The 23,088-nt window shown below is 40.8% G+C and overlaps 1 protein-coding gene across 4 annotated transcripts in view; it reads left to right on the forward strand.

Annotated features, from left to right (window-relative positions):
* The window catches only part of IGF2BP3 (insulin like growth factor 2 mRNA binding protein 3), a 147,317-nt gene that overhangs the window by 41,882 nt on the left and 82,347 nt on the right, over nucleotides 1-23,088 (forward strand). For all 4 annotated transcript variants that reach the window (XR_014301342.1, XM_082693719.1, XM_082693718.1 and 1 more), the window contains exon 3: nucleotides 3,726-3,774. Coding sequence is in view for 3 of the 4 variants with exons in the window: in XM_082693719.1 (XP_082549845.1) it covers nucleotides 3,726-3,774 (49 nt within the window). In the remaining variant the exon portion in view is untranslated. The remainder of the gene's footprint in view (nucleotides 1-3,725; nucleotides 3,775-23,088) is intronic.

Genomic DNA, 23,088 nt, shown 5'->3' on the forward strand with positions numbered 1-23,088 from the left:
TTGTTTTATTTATTTGTTTAAAGTAATCTCTAGGGACCTCTGGGTGGCTGAGTGGGTTAAGCCTCTGATTTCAGCTCAGGTCATGATCTCAGGGTCCTGGCATCTTGCTTTCAGCTAGGAAGGGGCCTGACCCCCCCCCCCCCCCCACTTGTGATCTCTGTCAAATAAATAAATAAAATCTTTTAAAAAAAGATTAAAGTAATCTCTACACAATGTGGGGCTCAAACTCATGACCTTGGGATGCAGAGTCACACAGTCTGTCACCTGAGCCAGCCAGGCACCCCTGGATTTAATTGTATTATTAGGGAAAATCTAAAAACATAATACTGAGCACGAAAAACAAAAAACCAAGGAAAATTTATATACAATAAACTTATAAAAGTATGGAATACAGGGTGCCTGGGTCACTCAGTCGATTGAGCATTCAGCTCTTGATTTCTGCTCAGGTCATGAATTAAGGGTGGTGAGGCTGAGCCCCACATCATCCTCGCTCTCAGTGGGGAGTCTGCTGGAGGTGCTTGCACACTCTCTCTCTTCCTCTGCCCCCCTTCCCACTCCTAGGCACACGTGAGCACACAAGCTCTCTCTCTCTCTCAAATTCTAAAAAATATGGAATGCTTCGTGAATTTTGTGTGTCATCCTTGCTCAGGATCTAGGCTGATCTTTTCTGTACTGCTTCAATTTCAGTGGATATACTGTGGAAGGGAGCATGCAGGTAATATAGTGCTTTAGTTGTGCATGGCTAACTCGGTGAGTGCAGCAGAGGGATGGATATTCTCAAGGACTTCCCAGGTCAAAAGTTTGTGTGTATGTGCTGGATGGTCAGAATTCATGCCTTTGCTTGGTTTCTTTTAATGTTGAGCCTTTTGGCTTTTCGACTGTTGAGGAAGGAGCATGGGGTTAGGAGCAGGGGAGAAACTGCAGAGGTTAAGATAACTTTACTGTACGTGGGAAAGAACAACTCTAGATGTGAAAACACTATATGAAAATAATCCCAATGTTTGTCTAAAATGAAACTTGAGAGAATCAGATAATGGAAATTGGATAGCCATTCAAGGGAAATAATTATTTTGGAGTAACTTCCAATAAGTAAATGGGCGTTGGATGTACATTTTGAAGAATGTGTTGGGAGAACATGGGTAATGGATTACTTCCAATGTACAAAAGATGGTATTGTATTTAAAGAATTTCTTGGGAGCCCTGTGAAGTGGTATTTATTTTTGTGATATGAATAATCACCTGCTAGTTGACCTAAACTCTGTATATTCTCTTAAATGTCTACTTTTGGGGGAAATTTCTATAATTGATCTATATGCCCAGGAAAGAGTCAGTGGGCATGAATACTTAGTTTCTTAATACTGTGCTGCTGATTCTTACTGACGGGTGTTTGAATAAAACTTAGTACTTGCAGGGATGCCTGAGTGGTTCAGTCAGTTAATGGTCTGCCTTTGGCTCAGGTCCTGGGATCTTGCCCTTGATTTCAGGGTCCTGGGATTGAGCCCTGCATGAGCTTCCCACTCATTGGGGAGCCTGCTTCTTCCTCTCCCTTTGCGGGGCAGGGGGTGCCCCCCCCCCACTTCTGCTCTCTTTCTTGCTCTGCTCTTGGGCTCTGCCTTTTAGACTTGCGCTCTCGCTCTCACTCTGCCCTCTCGCTGTCACTCTGCTCTCTCTTGGTCTCTCAAATAAAATCTTAAAAAAAAAGACTTAGTACTTGCGTGTGTGTATTTACATGTATGTAGTAAATCTTACTTCCTTGGTTACGCAGGGTAAATATTACACAATGTTGAGCAACTTTTCTGCTAGCTAAAGCAATATACAGCAATTGTGTAACTTGTGTATTAGACCTCTTAGAGGAGAGAGAGAGTGTTTAAATTTGGGTGTGGAGCTCAACTCCTGGCCCAAATTCATGACCCCAATATCAAGACCTGAGCTGATGTCTAGAGTCTGATGCCTTACTGAGCCACCCAGGTGCCCCAGTAGAGTATATTTTTAAAGGCTTTTATGGGAAATTGAGCATTATATAATGACTGTAGAAACTATCAGTTTAGGTGTACTCAGTAAGTAATACCGAGCTAAATACATTCATTAAAGATCTTTCATAACTACTAATTAGAAAATTCAAACTATCTGTTTTAAATTTTTATCTTAATTTGAGTTAGTTAAGATACAATGTTAGTAAGGTTAGTCAGGGATTAATGTTTTCTGTACTTGGTATCCTGAAACTTACGGACCTCATAGGATGTTTTTCAATGCATAACGTCAAGTACATAGGATTATGAAGGAAATCACTTATTTTGAAATACAGTTAACAAAATGTTAAAACTTGTAGTAAATATGTACTGCTTTACATAATAAGTTCTGGCAACACATCTGAATTTCAGCGATGGGTGTAGATGATAAACATCTGCAGCAAGTTAATGTGATATGAAACTATCTGATGTATATTAATGTCAAAATTACAAGTAGTATGATTCTACTGTGGTTTAGTGCAACATTCACAATTAAAGGAGGTACTAAATTTCAGTTAAGGGGTGCCTGGGTGGCTCAATCATTGGGCTTCTGCCTTGGGCACAGGTCATTGTCCCAGGGTCCTGGGATTGAGCACCACATGGGGCTCCCCACTCAGTGGGAAGCCTGCTTCTCTCTCTCTCTCTCTTTCTCTCCCCCTGCTTGTGTTCTCTCTCTGGCTGTCTCTCTCTGTCAAATAAATAAAATCTTGGAAAAAAAATTTTTTTTTCAGTTAGGGGATACTGGAAAATAAATAGGTGATCTTTATTGCCCCATCTAGGTTCCCTGTATCTATCTATGGACTCATTGGCTGTGATCTCAGATTAAGAACAAGTATTGTATGGATTTGTTTGTGTCCTGGTATGCTTAATTTGAGACTTGAGGGTTTGAATTTAGAATATAGTCACCAGGTGAAGTGTTTATCAAATATTATAATTTTTTAAAAGATTTTATTTATTTGACAGACAGAGATTACAAATAGGCAGAGAGGCAGTCAGAGAGAGGAGGAAGCAGGCTCCCTGCTGAGTAGAGAGCCTGATGTGGGCCTCCATCTCAAGACTCTGGGATCATGATCTGAGCTGAAGGCAGAGGCTTTAACCCAGTGAGCCACCCAGGTGCCCCTCAAATATTATAATTTTAAAAAGCCAATTTTAGGGACACTGGCTGGCTCAGTAGAGCATGCAGCTCTTGAGCTTGGGGTTTTAAGTTTGAGCCCCACATTGGTTACTTTAAAAAATAACCTTAAAAACTAATCTTAGTGGCTTTTAATTATTTTTTTTTAAAGATTTTATTTATTTATTTATTTATTTATTTGAGTGAGAGAGGGAGAGCACAAGTAGGGGGAAAGGCAGAGTGAGAAGCAGGCTCCCTGCTGAGCAAGGGAGACTGATATGGGACCTGAGCCCAGGACCCTGGGATCATGACCTGAGCCAAAGGCAGATGTTTAACTCACTGAGCCACCCAGGTGTCTCTTAATAGCTTTTAAAATAAACTGTAATAATCCAATGATGCTGGATCTCCAAATAGTCTTAATGTGATCCTGTCACCAGCTTGGTCTCCTTTTTCCTGCTTGGGCTGCATTTTCTTATTATACATTGGTTTGTATGTAGTTAATAAAAAGATTATATGTTAAGTAACTTCAAAAAATCTTTGTTGGCTATTAATGTCTTTTGCTTTCATATTTTTTTCTTTTATAAAACATTTTAATTCTTCTGCAGGATCCGGAAACTTCAGATACGGAATATCCCACCTCACTTACAGTGGGAGGTAAGAATTTACATATTTAAAGTTAAGATTTCTGTATTTAAGCTTACTGTTGTTAGTTTTTCCAAGCATTTCTCTCCTTTTCCCAACTCTGGGTTGTGCTGGAACATAAAATTCTTATGTATTGTCTGTCTTTCTATGGTCTTTTTTTGCAGGGTCATATAGTATCTTTGTTAAAAAATCTGCTCTTTGATGTACTTTAGGTAATTTCCCTCATTTGGTTCCATCCTAACAAAATCTTGTTTGAGATTTTTCTGATAAGTTCACCAGTTATATTTAAATATAAAGTTTCCTCCTTAGCAGCATTTTGAAAGACACATACTTGCTACTTATGCTTTATTTTACAATGTGAACTCTGCTTTCTTTTGCTCAGATGGTGGCACTGTAGCAACTGTGTATAAACAAACCGTTTAGTACAATTGAATAGCCATTGTCAGTAACTTCCAAAGCATAATAATGATGTCATGGTGAGAATTTGAGACACCAGTGGTTGAGAGATTTAAAAAAAAAAAAGTTGAATCTTCCTGATGATGGAAACTGAAAATTCTTAAAACCTACCCTGGAGAGGTGGTACAGGGAAAACTGCTCAGCTTTTATATATTTTCTAATATAAAAATCAAGAGTAGCTAGCTTGGTGTGTTTCACATTAGTCTTCCGAAATGACATTTGATGAGACAGTCACTAAGCCCAAAACCTTCACCAAAATGCGAAGTATGGTTGAAGGTTTCTTTGGTGGTAAATTAAGGTAGGTTGGTCTGAGGTGTGATTCTCCCAAGGTCCCAGTTGGTAACAAATCATTTATGCTCATAATATTCTAGAGAACATTTATTTTCAGAACAATGTAAGAGTTTAATCTTTGCTGGAGTAGTTGTTTCTTTGGTTTATGCTAAATATTTTCCAAGTTATAGGATGTATAAAAAGTATATTTTTGTAGATGAAAGCCAGTGACTTTTAAGATTAAATGTAAGGCATTTTCCTGTTTCAGTTTAGGAAATTCACCAGCTTGGAGGATGGGTGCTGAAATCAAGTTCTGTGCTAGTCAAGGTTACTGATTTGGTTCCCCTATTGTATTTTTATTTATTGATTTATTTCTTTGATCCCCCTATTTTAACATGGGCCATGTTAAACATGATTTTTGTTTGAGAATTAAATCTTGTGTAATGTAACTTTCAGTAAAATAGTCAAATGGTAGCAGCCAGTTTTCAGTAAGTGAATTACAGGAGTGCTGATGGTGCAGGAAGCGGCAGTTCTCTAGTAATTCATAGCATCTTTTCAAGTTTGGATTGCACTAGCTTCTGAAGCATTTACTTTATTGTCTTTCAGTGGCTTCACAAACTTTTTTAAGGTTTTTTTTTTTTTTTTTTTTTTTGTCAGAGAGAGGGGTAGAGAGAGCGAGCACAGGCAGACAGAATGGCAGGCAGAGGGAGAAGCAGGCTCCCTGCTGAGCAAGGAGCCAGATGCCGGACTCAATCCCAGGATGCTGGGGTCATGACCTGAGCCGAAGGCAGCCACTTAACCAACTGAGCCACCCAGGCGTCCTGGCTTCACAAGCTTTTAATTTACTTTATTCTTTCTCATTCTGGATAAAATTTAATTCATGAGAATAAATATTTGCTGTGTCCAACTTTTTCTTAACTTTCGTATTTCATTTTACCCTCCTCCCAAATCGTTTGAAGTAAAGTGGAATTGGGGACGCTATCTCTGTTTTCAGATGGGCAGGTATGCGCAGGATTCAAAAAAATAACTAATACTGAACTGTAAGATGCTTAAGATTGGACTCTGAAACTCTTGACCTTTGATCTTAAATTTCTTCATTTTTTTAGTCTTTTTTTTTTTTTTAAGATTTTATTTATTTGACAGAGATCACAAGTAGGCAGAGAGGCAGGCAGAGAGAGGGGGGAAGCCGACTCCCCGCTGAGCAGAGAGCCCGATGTGTGGGGCTCTGAGCCCGATGTGTGGGGCTCTATCCCAGGACCCTGGAACCGTGACCTGAGCCAAAGGCAATGGTTTTAACCCACTGAGCACCCAGGCGCCCCTTACATTTCTTTAAATGTTTGAAATACTGAATAAAAAATGACTGAGGGCTTGTCAGGAGCAGAATGAGCTATTGGGATGTTTTCTTTTACTTGAAGACTTGAATAAACTCCATCTGTTATTTTCTATTTGAGATGAGTCAGTTTGTATAACATTGTATTTGTACACACTGAGTATGTTGGCGGTGTTGTGCCAAAGCCTTATAGACAGTGATGATTTTGGATTTAAAGGTCCAAATTCCCTGTGTAATGGAGGGATTAAACTTTGAATCCACTCGTTAATCTTAGATTCACTGACAGTGGAGTGGCCAAGCATTTGTGCCTCTGTTTGGATGCAGTAAGGAAATAAACAGAAACACGGATGAAATATTCTTACCTTAAAATAAAATTAAAAAATGACAGAGATTTGGCTGCTTTCAATTTCAGTATAACTTTGAATCACCGAAAGTATATACAGTGGAGGCACAACTTTAAATGATGTCATGAAGAAACCGCTAGTCAAATCCAGAATATGAGACATTCTCCAGGACATGTGATACTGTTCTAGTCAAACAAGGGCATGTTAAAAGGGAAAATAACTGTCAGGAACTAAGACCTAAAAGGGTAACAAACAAGCATATGCTTACAGTAAGTTATTTGTGAATCATGTCAATAATCCTTCAAAGCAGCATGAAGTATTTAAAAAAGCCTTAATTTTTTGCAGGTAGGCTTTTGGGGTTGGACCTGGAATGGTTTCCCAGCTCCACTACTTTCTAGTTGTGTGGTCTCTGAACAGGTTTTAAAGCTTTTCTGAGCCTCATTGTTTTCATTTCTAACATGCAGATGATGATCGCAGCTACCTCATTGGGTTTCTGTGAACATTAATATGATGATGTATGCTAAAGCCTGTGAAAATGCGTACATGTAAGGTCACACTACATTTTAGCTGGGACATGAGCAACAACTCACCTCCTCTTTTTTTTTTTAATCAAAAAACTTTTTTGGGACCCCTGGGTGGCTCAGTGAGTTAAGCCACTGCCTTCGGCTCAAGTCATGATCCCAGGGTCCTGGAATTGAGTCCCACATTGGGCTCCTTGCTTGGTGAGGAGCCTGCTTCTTTCTCCACCTCTGCCTGCTTGTGTGCTCGCTTTCTCTCTTCCCCCCCGACCCCGACAAATACATAAAGAAATAAAATTTAAAGGATTTTATTTGACAAAGAGAAAGAGAGATAGCACAAGCAGGGGGAGAGGGAGAAACAGGCTCACCACTGAGCAGGAAGCCTGATGTGGGCCTCAATCCCAGAACCATGGGTTGTGACATGAGCTGAAGACAGTCGCTTAACTGACTGAGCCACCCAGGTGCCCTCAAATTCATGTCCTCTTAACCCTATGTTCTGGGGTTTTTCTTAGTCAGGTCCCTCCTGGAGCTCAGAAAACACTAGGGTTTTCACCAGGGGAAATTGAGTATAAAGGATTACCTAGGTGCTAGGGCACTGAAAGGGCAAAAAGGGAATCCACAGGTGGTGACTGCAGGGAGTGTGGCTACTACTCTGAAGGCTAAGGGGTCAAATGGAAAGGCTGAGATTCTGATCTTCGAAACTTGGAGGGAGAGTCCTGAGTAATTGAGACTCTGAGCAAGGGTTATGGCTGGTGCCTTCAATGGGGGAGAAGGGAGGTGATAAAGCTGGTTCTAGGAGTGCCCTTGGTAGCTGGAGACTGAAATGCACTGCTGATAGGAACAGCTGGTAAATGGGAAGGAGCTGGTCCTGTCTTCTCATTCTTGTTTTCCAGTCTCTGAAAGTAAAAGGGAACTGTGGCTAAAGGAGTGATAGATGGTGTAGAGTTCTAGCACTGAAAAAGTTGAAAGGTAGATCTGGAACCAAGAGCTTAATATTCACTCACAGTTGTTTGTTTATTTTTGGAGTGTGTGTGTGTGTGTGTGTATGTTTTAATTCATTTGAGAGAGAGGAAGAGAGAAAGCATAAGCTTGGGGGGGGGGCGGCAAGGGAGAAGGAAAAGCAGACTCCCTGTTCAGTAGTGAGCCTGGCTTGGGGCTTGATCCCAGAACCCCAAGGTTATGACCTGAGCTGAAGGCAGATGCTTAACTGACTGAGCCACCCAGGTACCCTTCAGTGAGAGTTCTAACCCAGAAGTGAAAATTCCTCCCCTGTTCTGCCAGTCAAGCCATTTTCTGTGAGGTCACTGAAGGGGTGACAAAATCTGGGACCAGGACGGAAACACGGAATGTGATGCTCTGTGGCATTTTATCAGATTTGTATCTGGATTGTTAATTATTCATTCCACTATGACATTTTTATTTTTTCCTTGTATTCATGTATTGTTTATATTTTCATTATGCCACCATATTTTGAACGATCAGAAAGGGATTCCATTCCCGTTCTGTGTAGTGTATCTTCCATGCTGCTTGTGCCAAGCAGGGATTGAAACGGTTTCTAACCATGTTGTTTTGGACAGTGATAAAGCATGTAGGGGTACTGGATTGGCCAACTGTTTCACCGAGGTGTTTGTTTTTGGCCAATAAAAATACAAGGACACTAACTTTTTGAAGGACCTGCTGCTGGAGAATCAGGTAGTTTTTTCTCCAAGTATGTAGAATGTAGAAGGGAAATAGGAGAAATTGTTGCTTTTTTACCTTTCATTCCCTTGCCTGAGATACTTGAAGAGCAGACTTTTGGTGTGACCAGAAAGATAGAATGGCTACATCTGTACTCCTGATGTCTAGCAGACCTGTGTCCTCAGATGCCCTGAAGGAGGTGAACATGGGTGCTAAGGATTTGCAGAGGCACCTTCTTAGACAGATAACACAGGAGTGAGGGAGTAACAGAGTCCCAGCAGTATACTTCACTTTCAGCACCTTTAAGAACATGGTTTCTTCTTACTTAGTAGCTCAGATGGGCCACATTTCCTAAATTTAAGGACTGTCTTTCTGCATTTAACAAATAAATTGCCAACCCTTTAGGAAGGACTTGTTGAAGAGAGTTTTTCCTAATCTCATTGTCTACTACTCTCCAGTCTAAATAATCAGAATTCCTAAAAAGTATTTACAGACACTGAAAGGAGTACCTTCTCTGAAAGAAACAGAAGACTCATTAGTTATGTAAATGAAATGTTGCAAAGGACATGTTAGGTTCTCATTTTGGGGTTGGGCAATAAAAGTAGAGTGATGTTTCCCTAGAGTTCACTGTCTGGGAGAATAATCTGAGCTAGTTATCTTCATCTGAGGGGTTGTACACGATGAGGCCCTGACATTGCCCAAGACTGAAGCCACCATTCTTTCCTTCCACCCACCCATCCATCCATCCATCCATCCATCCATCCAGATTTTATTTATTTGAGAGTGAGAGAGCGTGAGAAAGAGCATGAGCTGGGGGGAGGGACAAAGGGAGAGCAAAAGCAGGTTTCTTCTGAGCACGCGGCCTGTCCTGGAGTTCTGTTTCAGCACTCTGAGATCATGACCTGAGCCGAAGACAGATGCTTAACTAACTGAGCCACTCAGATGCCCTACTACTATGTTTTCTAAGGCAAAGATTTGAATATGCTTAGGAGGATTGCATACTTAGATTTCACAGTCTCGGTGGAAAGTCCAGAATATATTTTGGCTTTACCTCAAGGATTGAATATCCAGTTTTTCCTGGACTTAACTGAGCTAGGAAGACAGGTATCTGGGAAGAAACTCTGAAGAGATTTCCACAGTGTAAGATCTGTTTCTGCCATGTGTGTAGTCTGGTGTGATAGAGTAGAGGAAGCAGAAGTGCTATCATGGGCTAAATATAAGGGAGGGGTAAAGGGAGGGTTTTGTTTGTTTGTTTGTTTTTAAGATTTTGTTTATTTGACACAGAGAGAGATCACAAGTAGGCAGAGAGGCAGGCAGAGAGAGATGAGGAAGCAGGCTCCCTGCTGAGCAGAGAGCCCTATGCGGGGCTCAATCCCAGGTCCCTGAGATCATGACCTGAGCCGAAGGCAGAGGCTTAACCCACTGAGCCACCCAGGCTCCCTAAATAAAATCTTAAAAAAAAAAAAAAAAAAAAGAATTTGGGGTGCCTGGGTGGCTCAGTGGGTTAAAGCCTTTGCTTTCAGCTCCGATTATGATCCCAGGGTCCTGGGATCAAGACCAGCATCGGGCTCTCTCTGCTCAACCTCTCTCTCTCTGCCTGCCTCTCTGCCTACTTGTGATCTCTGTCAAATAAATAAACAAACAAATAAATAAATAAAATCTTAAAAAAAAAGAATTAAAAATTTATCCATTTTAGAGAGAGAATGAGAGTGCAAGTAAGCGCATGAGTTGGGGGAGGGGCAGAGGGTGAGACTCTTCAAGCAGACTCTTTGCTGAGCTTGAAGCCTGACCTGTAGCTCTGTCCCGTAACCTGTGAGATCACAGCCTGATCCAAAACCAGGAGTCAGAAACTCAACAGACTGAGCCACCCAGGTGCCTCTTAATAGTCTTTTGGTGTTTTTGGTGCTTCCGTATGTGTTTGAAGCAATTTTCGGAAGTATGTCTTGTAGAAAGTTTTAGGAGACTCTTTAGAAAGAAACAGGGAAGTAAGCAAGAGAGTAGTGATTACCTAGTCTGGAAGGAGGAGAACAAAACTATAGCATAGTCACCTAAAGTAGTTCATAGAGAGCCTTCCTACTAAGCCTTGCATGAATGTGTGCTGAGAATTATGAGGCTGTGTTGGAGACTGGCGAAGTGGCAGGACTTCCCAGTAGAAAGATAGGCCAGGGCCATGGGGTCAGTTAGGTGAAGTCCCTGGTGGATGTGCAAAGTGGCAGAAACTCCTTTGTCTGTCCAAGTGCTGATTACTGTTTGGTGCTCTGGTCAGATGCTGTCTGGCCTATAGTGAATACATGAATTAATGATGAACAGAAGTTGGGCGTGACCAAACCATTTAAGTACAATTGGCAATGAAAAGTTATCAAGATGAGGTACTTAATAAAACAGAGGAAGACCTCTTTAGACGCAGTGGGGTTGACATTAACTGTGAACTGAATGAGAAATCACAGGAGGCGTTGATGTTGAGTATTAAAAATAACCCATTTAAAGGTTGGCTTTTGGAGGAGGTATCTTAGAGTTGTAAATAAAGTAGTAGCAGATAAACAGTGTTCTTGGTAGGTGATTTTCTGACTTTTCAAGGGACATGGTATGGCAGAAGCCTGGTAGGTGAATATAAATGCAGAGCTGTTTGACATAGGACCTTGTCTGCTGGTGCCCTCTTTGGCCCCTAGGGAAGTTTTGTGGGAATCTTTGAAAATCACCATAACATCAGTTGTTAGAGCTACTTGATCTCTGCCAGATCAATCTGAAGGACCATAACAGGCAAGTTGAGGAGACCATTGACACAGATGGGTGATCTTTCTTCACCATGACCTGACTCTGAGCACTGGCCCATAAATTGCTGACACTTAATGAGCAGTTGTATGGTAGGCCCCGAATGAACTCCTTTTATTTTCACAACAGTCCCATGTCCTCACTTTACAGATGAGGCAGCTGGGTTACAGAGAGGTGAAGTAACTTGCCCAGGGTCACACAACTGGAAAGTGGTAGTTTCTGCTCTTAATCAGGTAACTCAAACAAAACTTCCCCCAAAGGTACGTTTCTCTTTCTTAAAATTGTCATTTATTTGCTTTCAACATACCCCTAAAATTTTGACGGTGAACCCAGTAGAAAAAGGATTCTACCCAGGTTTGGAGGAAATACATGCTTATGAGTGATGAATGGGGTTGAACAGATTATTTGGCTAAGTCAAGTCACTGGTAGACCCTTCCTTTTAGAGAACGAGACAGTAGTGTTCTTTGTGCACCATTGCTCTGGGATGGGTTACATGTGGTCTCATTAGAAATGGTGTGGTGAAAGATATGCAGGGGAATGAATACCAGAGTTATTCTTTGACCTGTATGGAAACAGTATATGTGAAGTATTTTTGGTCCCAAGCTGCTACCTCCATGTGTTTAAAATGCCCTTGCATGGCGCCTGGGTGGCTCAGTGGGTTAAAGCCTCTGCCTTTGGCGCAGGTAGTGATCCCAGGGTCCTGGGATCGAGCCCCACGTCGGACTCTCTGCTCAGTGGGGAGCCTGCTTCTCCCTCTCTCTGTCTGCCTGCCTCTCTGCCTACTTGTGTTCTCTGTCTGTCAAATAAATAAATAAATAAAATCTTAAAAAAAAAATAAAATAAAATGGCCTTGCACCATTATCCTTGACTTACATCCTGTGTTTCTGTCGTTCTTCTAAGATGGTTATCTCCAAGATCTCCAGGCCCTTCATTTAAACCTTTTATTACAAAAAATATCAAACATAGAAATAGGTTAATATAATGTTAATATAATATCCACTTCCAATTGTTTTAAATACATGGTGAGCCAGTCTTGTTTTGTTTATAGTTCACCCTCTTACCCTTTTCCACATTATTTTGAAGCAGATCCTAGACATCCTATTCTTTTTGTTTAGTAAATAACGACAATATATATCTCTAAAAAATGATATCTCTGAATTACTTTGCCAGGGCTGCTGTAACAAAATACTGCACGTGGGTGGCTTAAACAACAGGAACTTTTTAATCTCCTAGCTTTGGAGGCTAGTATGATAACAAGCTGTTACTACATTTGTATTCTCCTGAAGGCTAGGAGGGAAGCATCTGTTCTAGACTTCTCTCTTCTGGTAGTTCCCTGGCTTGTGGCAGTGAAACTCCAATCTTTGTGTGCTGTTCTTGCCGTGTGTATGTCTGTGTCCAAATTTCTCCTTTTTATATGGACATCCGTTCTATTGCATCAGGATCCACCCTAATACCTTTCACCCTAATTGTCTTTTCCTTCTTTTTCTTTCTTTTTTGAGGGTGGTGGTGGTAAGCTCTACATGCAACATGGGGCTGGAACTCCTAACCCGGGAGATCAAGAGTCACATGCTCTATTGACTGAGCCAGCCAGGCGCCCCCTAGTGAACTCATTTTAACTATTTCTCTAAAAACCTGATCACCAAATACGGTTACAGTCTTAGGTACTGGGAGTTAACACTTCATCATACAAATTTTGAGGATACACGTTTCAATCCATAACTGTCTCTTTTAAAAATTCACCACTGGGTGGCTCAGTTGGTTAAGCGTCTGACTCTTGAACTCAGCTCTGGCCTCCATCTCAGGGACATGAGTTCAAGCCCTGCACTGGGCTCCATGCTGGTTGTGGAACCTACTTAAAAAAATTCACATTATTAAATTGATAGTAACTCAGATACCTAATCATTTGTATTTCCTTGATTATCTCAACATATGAATTTTTGTTTGAATCAGGATCTAATTTTTCTTTTTCTTTTAAAAGATTTTATCTACCTATCTGACAGACAGAGATCACAAGTAGGCAGAGAGGCAGATAGACAGAGAGAGAGAGAGAGGAGGAAGCAGGCTCCCCGCTGAGCAGAGAGCCTGACATAGGGCTCCATCCCAGGACCCTGGGATCATGACCTGAGCCGAAGGCAGAGGCTTTAACCCACTGAGCCACCCAGGCGCCCCTTGAATCAGGATCTAAACGAGATCTTTTTTAAGACATTTAATCAGTAGGGAACCCCCCCGCCCCCCCACCAGCATGCCCATCTACTGTTTTGGTGCTGTGTGTTTGAAGTTGGTTTATTCTGTAGAATGTTCTGCATTATTATTTTGCTGAACTACATTCATGTATGATCCCTTAACATGTTCCTCTGACCCTTGTGGACTTGGATGATATGTAAATTCAGTTTTTGTTTGGACAAAACAAAGTAATACATTGTTCTAGGAGGAGGTTTATAATGTCTGTATGAGGTGAAGTGCCATTGATTGTTGCTTAGATTCTTGTGCAGTTATAGGATGGTAATTTGGGGGGGTAATATTTTAATTCTACAGTTTTTCATTCAGTAATTGGGATGCATTTGTAGACTTGTTCTCATCACTTATTTGATAACCCTGAGGTAAAGTCTGTGTAAGAGAGACAGGAAAATTGCTGAATCGCTCATTTTCTATCTTTTATAAATAGGGGAGTCTTGGCATCCTACCAGTGAGTTTTTGTGCATGTAATTATAAGCTCATGGATTTAAACAACTTTGGGTTTCAAAGTTATTGGAATCATTCATATTTTTTTTTTTAAGATTTTATTTATTTATTTGATAGAGATGACAAGTAGGCAGAGAGGCAGGCAGAAAGACAGGCAGAGAGACAGGAGGAAACAGGCTCTCCAAGGAGCAGAGAGCCTGATGTGGGGCTCGATCCTAGGACCCTGGGATCATGACCTGAGCCGAAGGCAGAGGCTTTAACCCACTGAGCCACCCAGGCGCCCCTGGAATCATTCATATTAATGCTCAAATAATTCTAATCCTGAGAGACTTGTGGAAACTTAAAAGACCATGCCCGTGTCCTTTTCATGCTATCTCAGTAGTTGAGATCTTCCTTGGTTTGGGGTTCAAGAAGTCCCAGGTTCATCTTGTATTTTTTTTTGCTCCAAGGATCAGGATCAGCCCTTTCTCTCAGGAGCCTAGCCCCTTGTGAAATGGGGTAGAGAGATCACAGAGTGATCATGCCTCTCTTGGGACCAAATCCATTGGCCTTCTCTTGGTTGTTCATTTTGCTTGCAACAGTTATGTCCTCAGTTTCTCTGCCTAATGGTTTTAGTCTTGGCCACTCTTCTGTGCCCTTACATGTGCTTTGCCATTCCTAAATGTGAACGTTTCTGTTACTCACTCCTTTGTTTTTTCTCTTAGAAATTCCACTTTTGCTATCTGTTTTTTGCTTCTTGCTTGGGAACAAATGTTCTGTGAACTATTCTTTGAATTTAAGGTGTCCAAAACAGAGTTTCTTTCCCTCTCAAATCATTTCTTTGCTTTCCCTGTGAATTTAAATAATGCTTACATCATATGGGCTTGGCCTTGAGGTCACCCTTCACTCTCTCTCCTATTTGCTTTTTGGCCACAGGATACTAGGTGTCCTGTCCACCCACACCCCACTGCCTCCCACCATGCTTCCTTTGGTGTGTTTTTCTATACCTGTGGCCACCACCCTGTAGAAGATTCAGTCGTAAGTCAGCTATTATAAACATCTTACCATTTGTAAATGGAGAAAACAGAATGTGAGCACAGTCATCATCTGAGGGCTGACCATGAGAGCTCTTGCTTTGTGGTCTCAAGCTTTAAAACTAACTTTAGAAAGGCCTGAGCACTAATTTTAGGATTCTGTGTTAGTGCCAAGTTGTGAAATAGCTCTTTCAGTTTCATAATCTGCAAATGAATCGTATAACTCCTCAGATGAAAACAATTGGTCTTTTCTGTTCGAGTTATAGGAAACTACCAACAACCACAAACAGATCGCTCACGGTTGTAAACAGGAATGTTGTAAAGAGAGTCTTTGGTTTCAGGTCTGTTCACTCGCAGTCCTGGCAGATCCATGAAGAAATAATTACTAAATAAATCTCTTTCATTTGTATTTCAGGCAGAGCTTTCTGGAGGATTCCCATACTGCTTCCCAGTTCAGATTGGTGGTTTAGGAATAAGTGTGATCCTATGAATAAAGACTGAGAGGAAAGGAAGTTAACTAACTACTTGGGGTGGGAAACAAGGCAATAGTGACTTTAATGCTTCATGACCAAACAGCCAAATAAGCAAAGTAACTTTTACAAAGCCTATTTAAAAACTGTAATCTTTTTTTCTTCAGTGGGGTTGATAGATCTTCATGTTCTAAAGTCTCAGGAGCCCTCAAAACACCCTTATCCTTGCTGGTTTTTTGTGCCAGATGGTACCCTAAGCATGAGGGAAGAGTTTTGTCAGCTTGATTGAGAATGTTGAGAGGGGGTGATCTGTGTCGTTATTACTTAGAACACTTCTTACACCAAGTACATGGTATCTCTTCCAGCACCATTCTCCCAGCTCTTTCACACAGAGTGTCTTAGAACTCAATTCAGTTTGGACACTAACTGTTGGATTTAGTATCAGACTCCAGGTTAAGGGCTCCATCTCACAAGACTGTCTGGACCTCAGATGCCATGTGCAGTGGGATGCCCAGGTTACTCATTTGGAGGGTTGCCCAGTGGCATGTTCCTCCCTTCTCCCCTTGGACCAGTAAATCACTAAAATGGCTCACAGTTACCAATTTATGATAAAGGACATAACTCGGGAACAGCCAGATGGAGGAAGTGCACAGGGCAAGGTGAGGGGAGAGGGCTGCAGAGCTCCCACATCCTCTCCAGATGCACCGTTCTTGCCGCATCTGCGTGTGTTCACCAGTCTGGAAGCTCTTCGAACCCATTCTTTTTGGTATTTTATGAAGGCTTCATTATGTAGGCATGAATGATTCAATCATTGGCTTTGGTGATTCAGTCTCCAGCACTCCTCCTCCAGTTTGGGAAGTGGGGCTGTAAGTTCTAAGTCTCTAGTCATGCCTTGGGCTCTCGGGTGACCAGCCCCCAACATGAAGCTGTCTAGGACCCAGCAAGAGTTGGCTCATCAGAACGGAAGACATTCCTGTCACCCTTAGCAGTTAGGAAACTCTAAGGGATTTAGGAGCTCTGTGTCAGTTTTTTTAAAGTTTACTTTAAAAAAAAAGAGTAGATTTTACCCCCTAGATGTTAGATGAGGTTTGAGAGCTAGCCTATAATGCTATAATGATATCTGACTTTTGCTCATTTAATAAAGTGAGCAATACGGAACACCTGTGAAAATTTTAAGGAAAAAACGAATATTTTAAAATGTTGAAAAAGTTTAGAATGTTCAATTTACTCATATAAACCATTTAAGAAAACATGAAAAGGGACAAGCCCAGAAGACCCAAAGTCAAAACACTAACAAGTGGTGGTAGGCTTGTTATTTTTGTACCTTATTCAGAGGATAGCATGTTTTCACCAATGCATTCCTTTATTTTGTTTGTAAGGGGATTTAACTTAAATACTTTGTTTAGAAACTCAGATTGAGTATATTATAGCGATGAATATGGGGCTCTTTTTTATTTTTAAAATAGGCCCCATGCCCAACATAGGGCTTGAACTCATGACCTTGTGATCAAGATAGACAAAAAAATCTCACAACATCCTTCATCATAAATGAGTATTGAAATCCATTGAAGGTGGCATGTCATTCAGATAAATGGCGGGCTCCTAGATTGTAAGGTCTAGCAGGAGAGCATGTGACAAAGGCTGGGGGCAGTAGTGCTCCGGAGAAGATGTTAGTCTTACTGACTTTCTTTATGACTCTGTTGTTCTTGATGTCTTCATGCCCATTCAGTTGTTAATAATAAAATATAGGACTAAATTTGTTTGAAATTAACATACATTAAAACTAACCCTTTTGTGGCATTACAGTTCTTTAAATTGTAACATGTATGTATGTGTGTGATACAGTTGCCATCAGGATTTAGGATCTCTCATGCCAAAAAGACAGCCTAATGATACTCTTGTGTAGTCTTGTTCCCCTCACCTACATCTAACAACTAATGATTTTTGTGTCATATGGTAAATATGTTTGTAAGAAACCGACAAACCGATCTCCAAAGTGTCTATGTCATTTTGGCTTTCCCACCCGTAATTTTTTTTTTTTAAGATATTACTTATTTATTTGACAGAGATCACAAGAAGGCAGAGAGACAGGCTGAGAGAGGGGGAAAGCAGGCTCCCTACTCAGCAAAGCGCCCGATGCGGGCGGGGCTCGATCCCAGGGATCATGACCTGAGCTGAAGGCAGAGGCTTTAACCCACTGAGCCACCCAGGTGCCCCTCCTACCCGTAATTTTTGAGTGATCCAGTTGGTCACCGTCCTCACTAGCATTTGGTTTTGTCAATAGTTTTTATTTTAGCTACTCTAATATATATGTAGTAGTATCTCATTTGTGCTTTATTTACATTTCTCTGTTGGGTAATGATGTTGAGCATCTTTTCGTGTACCTAATTACCTTCTGCATATTCTCTTTGAAGTGTCTGGTTAGTCTTCTGCTATTTAATTGGGTGGTTTTCTTACCATTGGGTTTTCTGAGTTCTTCATGTATTATGGATACAAATCCTTAGTCAAATATGTGATGTGCAGATATTTTCTCCTAGTGAGTAACCGTCTTTCCATTCTTTCACAATTGTTTTACCAATAAAAGTTTAAAATTTTAGTGAAGTCTAATTTATTTCACTCCCCCTTTTATGGATAGTACTTTTGGTGTCTTATCTAAAGACTCATCATCTAAATCCAGGTTATGAAAGTTTTCTCCTGTGGTAAAGTGTTATAGTCTTAAGTTTTACATTTAGATCTGTGATGCATTTTGAGTTAACTTTTTTTTTTTTTAAAGATTTTATGTATTTATTTGACAGACAGAGATCACAAGTAGGCAGAGAGGCAGGCAGAGAGAGAGGGAAGCAGGCTCCCTGCTGAGCAGAGAGCCCGATGCGGGACTCGATCCCAGGACCCCGGGATCATGACCTGAGCCGAAGGCAGAGGCTTAACCCACTGAGCCACCCAGGCACCCTTGAGTTAACTTTTTAAAAAAAGATTTTATTTATTTATTTGAGGGAGAGAGAGTGAGAGAGAGCATGAGAGGGGAGATGGTCAGAGGAAGAAGCAGACTCACCGCCAAGCAGGGACCCTAATAGGGGACTCGATCCTGGGACTCCAGGATCATGACCTGAACCAATGGCTTAACCAATTGAACCATCCAAGCACTCTTGAGTTAACTTTTGTATAATGTGTAAGGCTTAGGCAAAGGCTTATTTTTTTTTTAACTTTGTAACAAATTAAGGTTTTTACTTATTTTTATTTTTTTTAAGATTTTATTTGACAGAGAAACAGTGACAGAGTGAACACAAGCAGGGGAGTAGGAGAGGAAGAAGCAGGCTTCCTTCTGAGCAGGGAGCTGGATGTGGGACCGATCCCAGGGATCATGACCTGAGCCAAAGGCAGTCGCTTAACCAACTGAGCCACCCAGGCGCCCAAGTTAAGCTTTTTAAATTTTGAGAACATGTGCACATGCACAGGTGGCAGGGCAGAAGGAAAAGGAGAAGCAGGCTCCCCGCTGAGCACAAAGCCCCACTCCTGTTGATCCCAGGACCCTGAGATCATGACGTAAACCAAAGGCAGACCTTTAACCTACTGAGGCTTAATTTTTTTGGTGTATAGATGTCCAGTTAATCCAACATGATGTGTTGAAAAGACTGTTATTTCTCCATTAAATTGCCTTTTCATTTTGTCACAAATTGGCCATATTTGTGTGGGTCAGTTTCTGGATTATATTCTATTCCATTGATATGTCTATCGCTTTGCCAATACTGTACTTTCTTGGCAACTGTGACTTATATAGTAAGTCTTAAAATTGGGTAGTGTGGTTTCTTTGATGTAATTCTTTTTCAGAGGAGTTGTAGCTGTGCTAGTTATTTTGCCTTTAGATATGTATTTTTATTTTTTAGTTTAGATTTTATTTATTTGAATGAGAGAGTAGGGGCATGTAGGGGGAGGAACAGAGAGTGAGGGACAGGCAGATGCTGCTTGAAGAGTGGAGCCTAGTGAGCCCAGTGCAGGGTTTGATCTCACGACCCAGAGATCATGACCCCAGCCAAAACCAAGAGTCGGACCCTTAACCACTAAGCCTACAGGCACCCTTACATAAATATTTTAGAACCAGAATGGATGTTTATCTATACAACATCCTGCTGGGAGCAAATAGGTCCTATGTATTTTGTGAGAGTCCTAAATATTTCAACTTTGAGGGGAGGGGTTATGCTATTGTAAATGGATTTAATTTTTAATTGTAGTAGAATACACAAATTTATATTAACCATTTTTAAGTAGATAGTTAAGTAGATATTTACATTGTGGTGCAACCAAGCTCCAGAGCTTTTTCATCTTGGGAAACTGGAACTCATACCCATTAAACAACAACTCCCAGTTTTCCCCCTTCCTTATTAGCCCCTGGCAACCACCTTTCTTTCTCTTTCTGTGAATTTGACTATTTTAGATATGTGAGTGGAACCATACAGTATTTATCCTCTTGTGACTGGCTTCATTTTACTTAGCATACTTTCAGGTTTCATGCAGGTTGTAGAATGTGTCAGACTTTCCTTTTGAAGTCCAAGAGAAAGACAAAGACCATGTGATTTCACTCATATGTGGAATTTAAGAAATAAAACAGATGAACACAGGAGAAGGGAAGGAAAAATAAAATAAAAACAGGGAGGCAAACCATAGACAGTTAATCATAGGAAACAAACTGAGGGTTACTAGAGCGGAGTTGGGGGGGGATGGGGTAACTGGGTGATGGGCATTAAGGAGGGCACTTGATGTAATGAGCACTGGGTGTTATATGCAAGTGGGGAATCCCTAAATGCTACCCCCAAAACTAATAATACCCTGTATGTTAACTAACTAGAATTTAAACTTAAAAAATTTTTAAAGATTTTATGTATTTATTTGACAGAGGATGAGCAGGGAGGGGCGGAGGAAGAAAGACTCCCTGTTGAGCAGGGAGCCCATCCTGGGTCTTAATCCCAGGACCCCAGGATCATGAACTGAGCTGAAGACAGACACTTAACTGACTGAGCCATGCAGGCGCCCCTTAAATAAAATTTTGAAAGAAAAAAAAAAAAAAAGAATTCCCTTTTGAAGTCTAAATAACATTCTATTTTATAGTATATACCACATTTTATTTATTCCTTCATCTGTTGATGGATACTTGGGTTGCTTCCACTTTTTGTCTATTTTGAATACTGCTATGAACATGGGTGTACAAATAATCTCTTTGAGACTGTGCTTTCGTGTGTGTGCCCTTAAGTAGACTTGCTGGATGATAAAGCAATTCTATTTTTAATTTTTTGAGGAGCTGCCATACTGTATTCCGTAGCAGCTGTACCATTTTACATTTCTACCAGCATTGCTCAAGTGTTGTACATCCTTGCCAACACTTGTTATTTATTGATTTATTTTAAAAAAAAAAAAAAGGTTCCCTCTACAGTGGGATTTCTATTTTATTTATGCAATCTCCACATCCAGTGCAGGGCTTGAACTCACAACCCCAAGATCAAGAGTTGCATGCTCTACCAACTGAGCCAGCCAGACGTGCCTAAATTTTACTGTTTTTGCTTTTTTTTTTTTTAAAGCATTGGTTTCTATTTAGTTGTTTTTAATATGTAGAAATGTGTTTAAATATTGGGTGTTGACCTTATATCTTGTAACACGGCTAAATGACGAGTTCTAAAAGTTTGGTTTTTAAAATTTTTTTAATAGATTGCTTGGGATTTACTACCTAACCAATCATGTCATTGCAAAATGCAGAGTTATACTTATTTTCCAATTTATGCCTATTACTTCCTTTTCATGCCTGTTCCATTGCTTAGGACTTTGAATGAAAGTAGACATCCTTTGCTTTTTCTTAGTGTTTGTGAGAAAATACTAACATTTTGACCATTAAGTTAAATGTTAGCTGTAGGTGTTTTGTAGATGGTCTTTGTCAGGTTGAGGACTTTTTTTTCTTTCAAAGTTAGTTATTTAGGTAATTTCTACAACCAACATGGGGCTTGAGCTTGTGACCCCAAGATCACAATTTGCTTGCTCTTCTGATGGACCCAGCCAGGTGTCTTGAATATGTTTTCTTCTATTCCTAATTTGTTAACAGTCTCTTCACTTGTATGAATGTTGGATTGTGTCAGATGCTTTTTCTGTATAAATAAGATCATTTTTTTTTTTAAGGTTTTATTTATTTGACAGAGATCACAAGTAGGTAGAGAGGCAGGCAGAGGGGGCGGGGGAAGCAGGCTCCCCACCAAGCAGAGAGCCCGATGCCGGGCTTGATTCCAGGTCCCTGGGATCATGACCTGAGCCGAAGGCAGAGGCTTAACCCACTGAGCCACCCAGGTACCCCAGTTTATCCATTTTGTTGTCCCCTCTCCCCAAAGAATCAGCATTTGGTTTCATTGACGGCTTTTTCAGTTTTACTGATTTTGCTTTTTGTTATTTCTTTTAAATTCTGCTTGTTGTGGGTTTATTTTGTGCTTCCTTTTCTAGTTTTTGAAAGGTGGAAGTATGGATCATTAATCTGAGAGCCTTCTCCTTTTCTTTCTTTCTTTCCCCCCTGCCCAAAGATGTTATTTATTTATTTGACAGAGAGAGACAGTGAGAGAGGGAACACAAGCAGGGAAAGTGGGGGAGGGAGAGAAGCAGGCTTCCTGCTGAGCAGGAATCCTGATGCGGGGGTTGATCCTAGGACCCTGGGATTATGACCTGAGCCAAAGGCAGCACTTAACTGACTGAGCCACCCAGGGCCCTCTTTTTTTTTTTTTAAGATTTTTTTTTATTTTAGAAAGAAATAAAAAAGGGAGGGCTGGTCAGGGAGGGGCTGAAGGAGGGAGAGAATCTCAAGCAGATTTCCTGCTGATTGTGAAGCCTGGTGCCAGACTTGATCCCAGGTTCCTGAGGTCATGATCAGAGCTGAAATCAAGAGTTGGATGCTAAACTGACTGAGCCATCCAGTTGCCTCCTTTATCCTTTTCTTTTAAAAAAAATTTTTATTTAAAAATGAACTATTGGGATTTCATCAAGATCAAAAGCTTTTGCACAGCAAAGGAAACAGTTAACAAAATCAAAAGACAACTGACAGAATGGGAGAAGATATTTGCAAACGACATATCAGATAAAGGACTAGTGTCCAAAATCTATAAAGACCTTAGCAAACTCAACACCCAAAGAACAAATAATCCAATCAAGAAATGGGCAGAGGACATGAACAGACATTTCTGCAAAGAAGACATCCAGATGGCCAACAGACACATGAAAAAGTGCTCCATATCACTCGGCATCAGGGAAATACAAATCAAAACCACAATGAGATATCACCTCACACCAGTCAGAATGGCTAAAATCAACAAGTCAGGAAATGACAGATGCTGGCGAGGATGCGGAGAAAGGGGAATCCTCCTACACTGTTGGTGGGAATGCAAGCTGGTGCAGCCACTCTGGAAAACAGCATGGAGGTTCCTCAAAATGTTGAAAATAGAACTGCCCTATGACCCAGCAATTGCAGTACTAGGTATTTACCCTAAAGATACAAACGTAGTGATCCAAAGGGGCACGTGCACCCGAATGTTTATAGCAGCAATGTCCACAATAGCCAAACTATGGAAAGAACCTAGATGTCCATCAACAGCTGAATGGATCAAGAAGATGTGGTATATATACACAATGGAATACTATGCAGCCATCAAAAGAAATGAAATCTTGCCATTTGCGACAACATGGATGGAACTAGAGCGTATCATGCTTAGCGAAATAAGTCAAGCAGAGAAAGACAACTATCATGATCTCCCTGATAGGAGGAAGTGGTGATGC

This window comes from Mustela nivalis, assembly GCF_964662115.1.
Source record: "Mustela nivalis genome assembly, chromosome: 12".
NCBI classification, from domain to species: Eukaryota; Metazoa; Chordata; class Mammalia; order Carnivora; family Mustelidae; genus Mustela; species Mustela nivalis.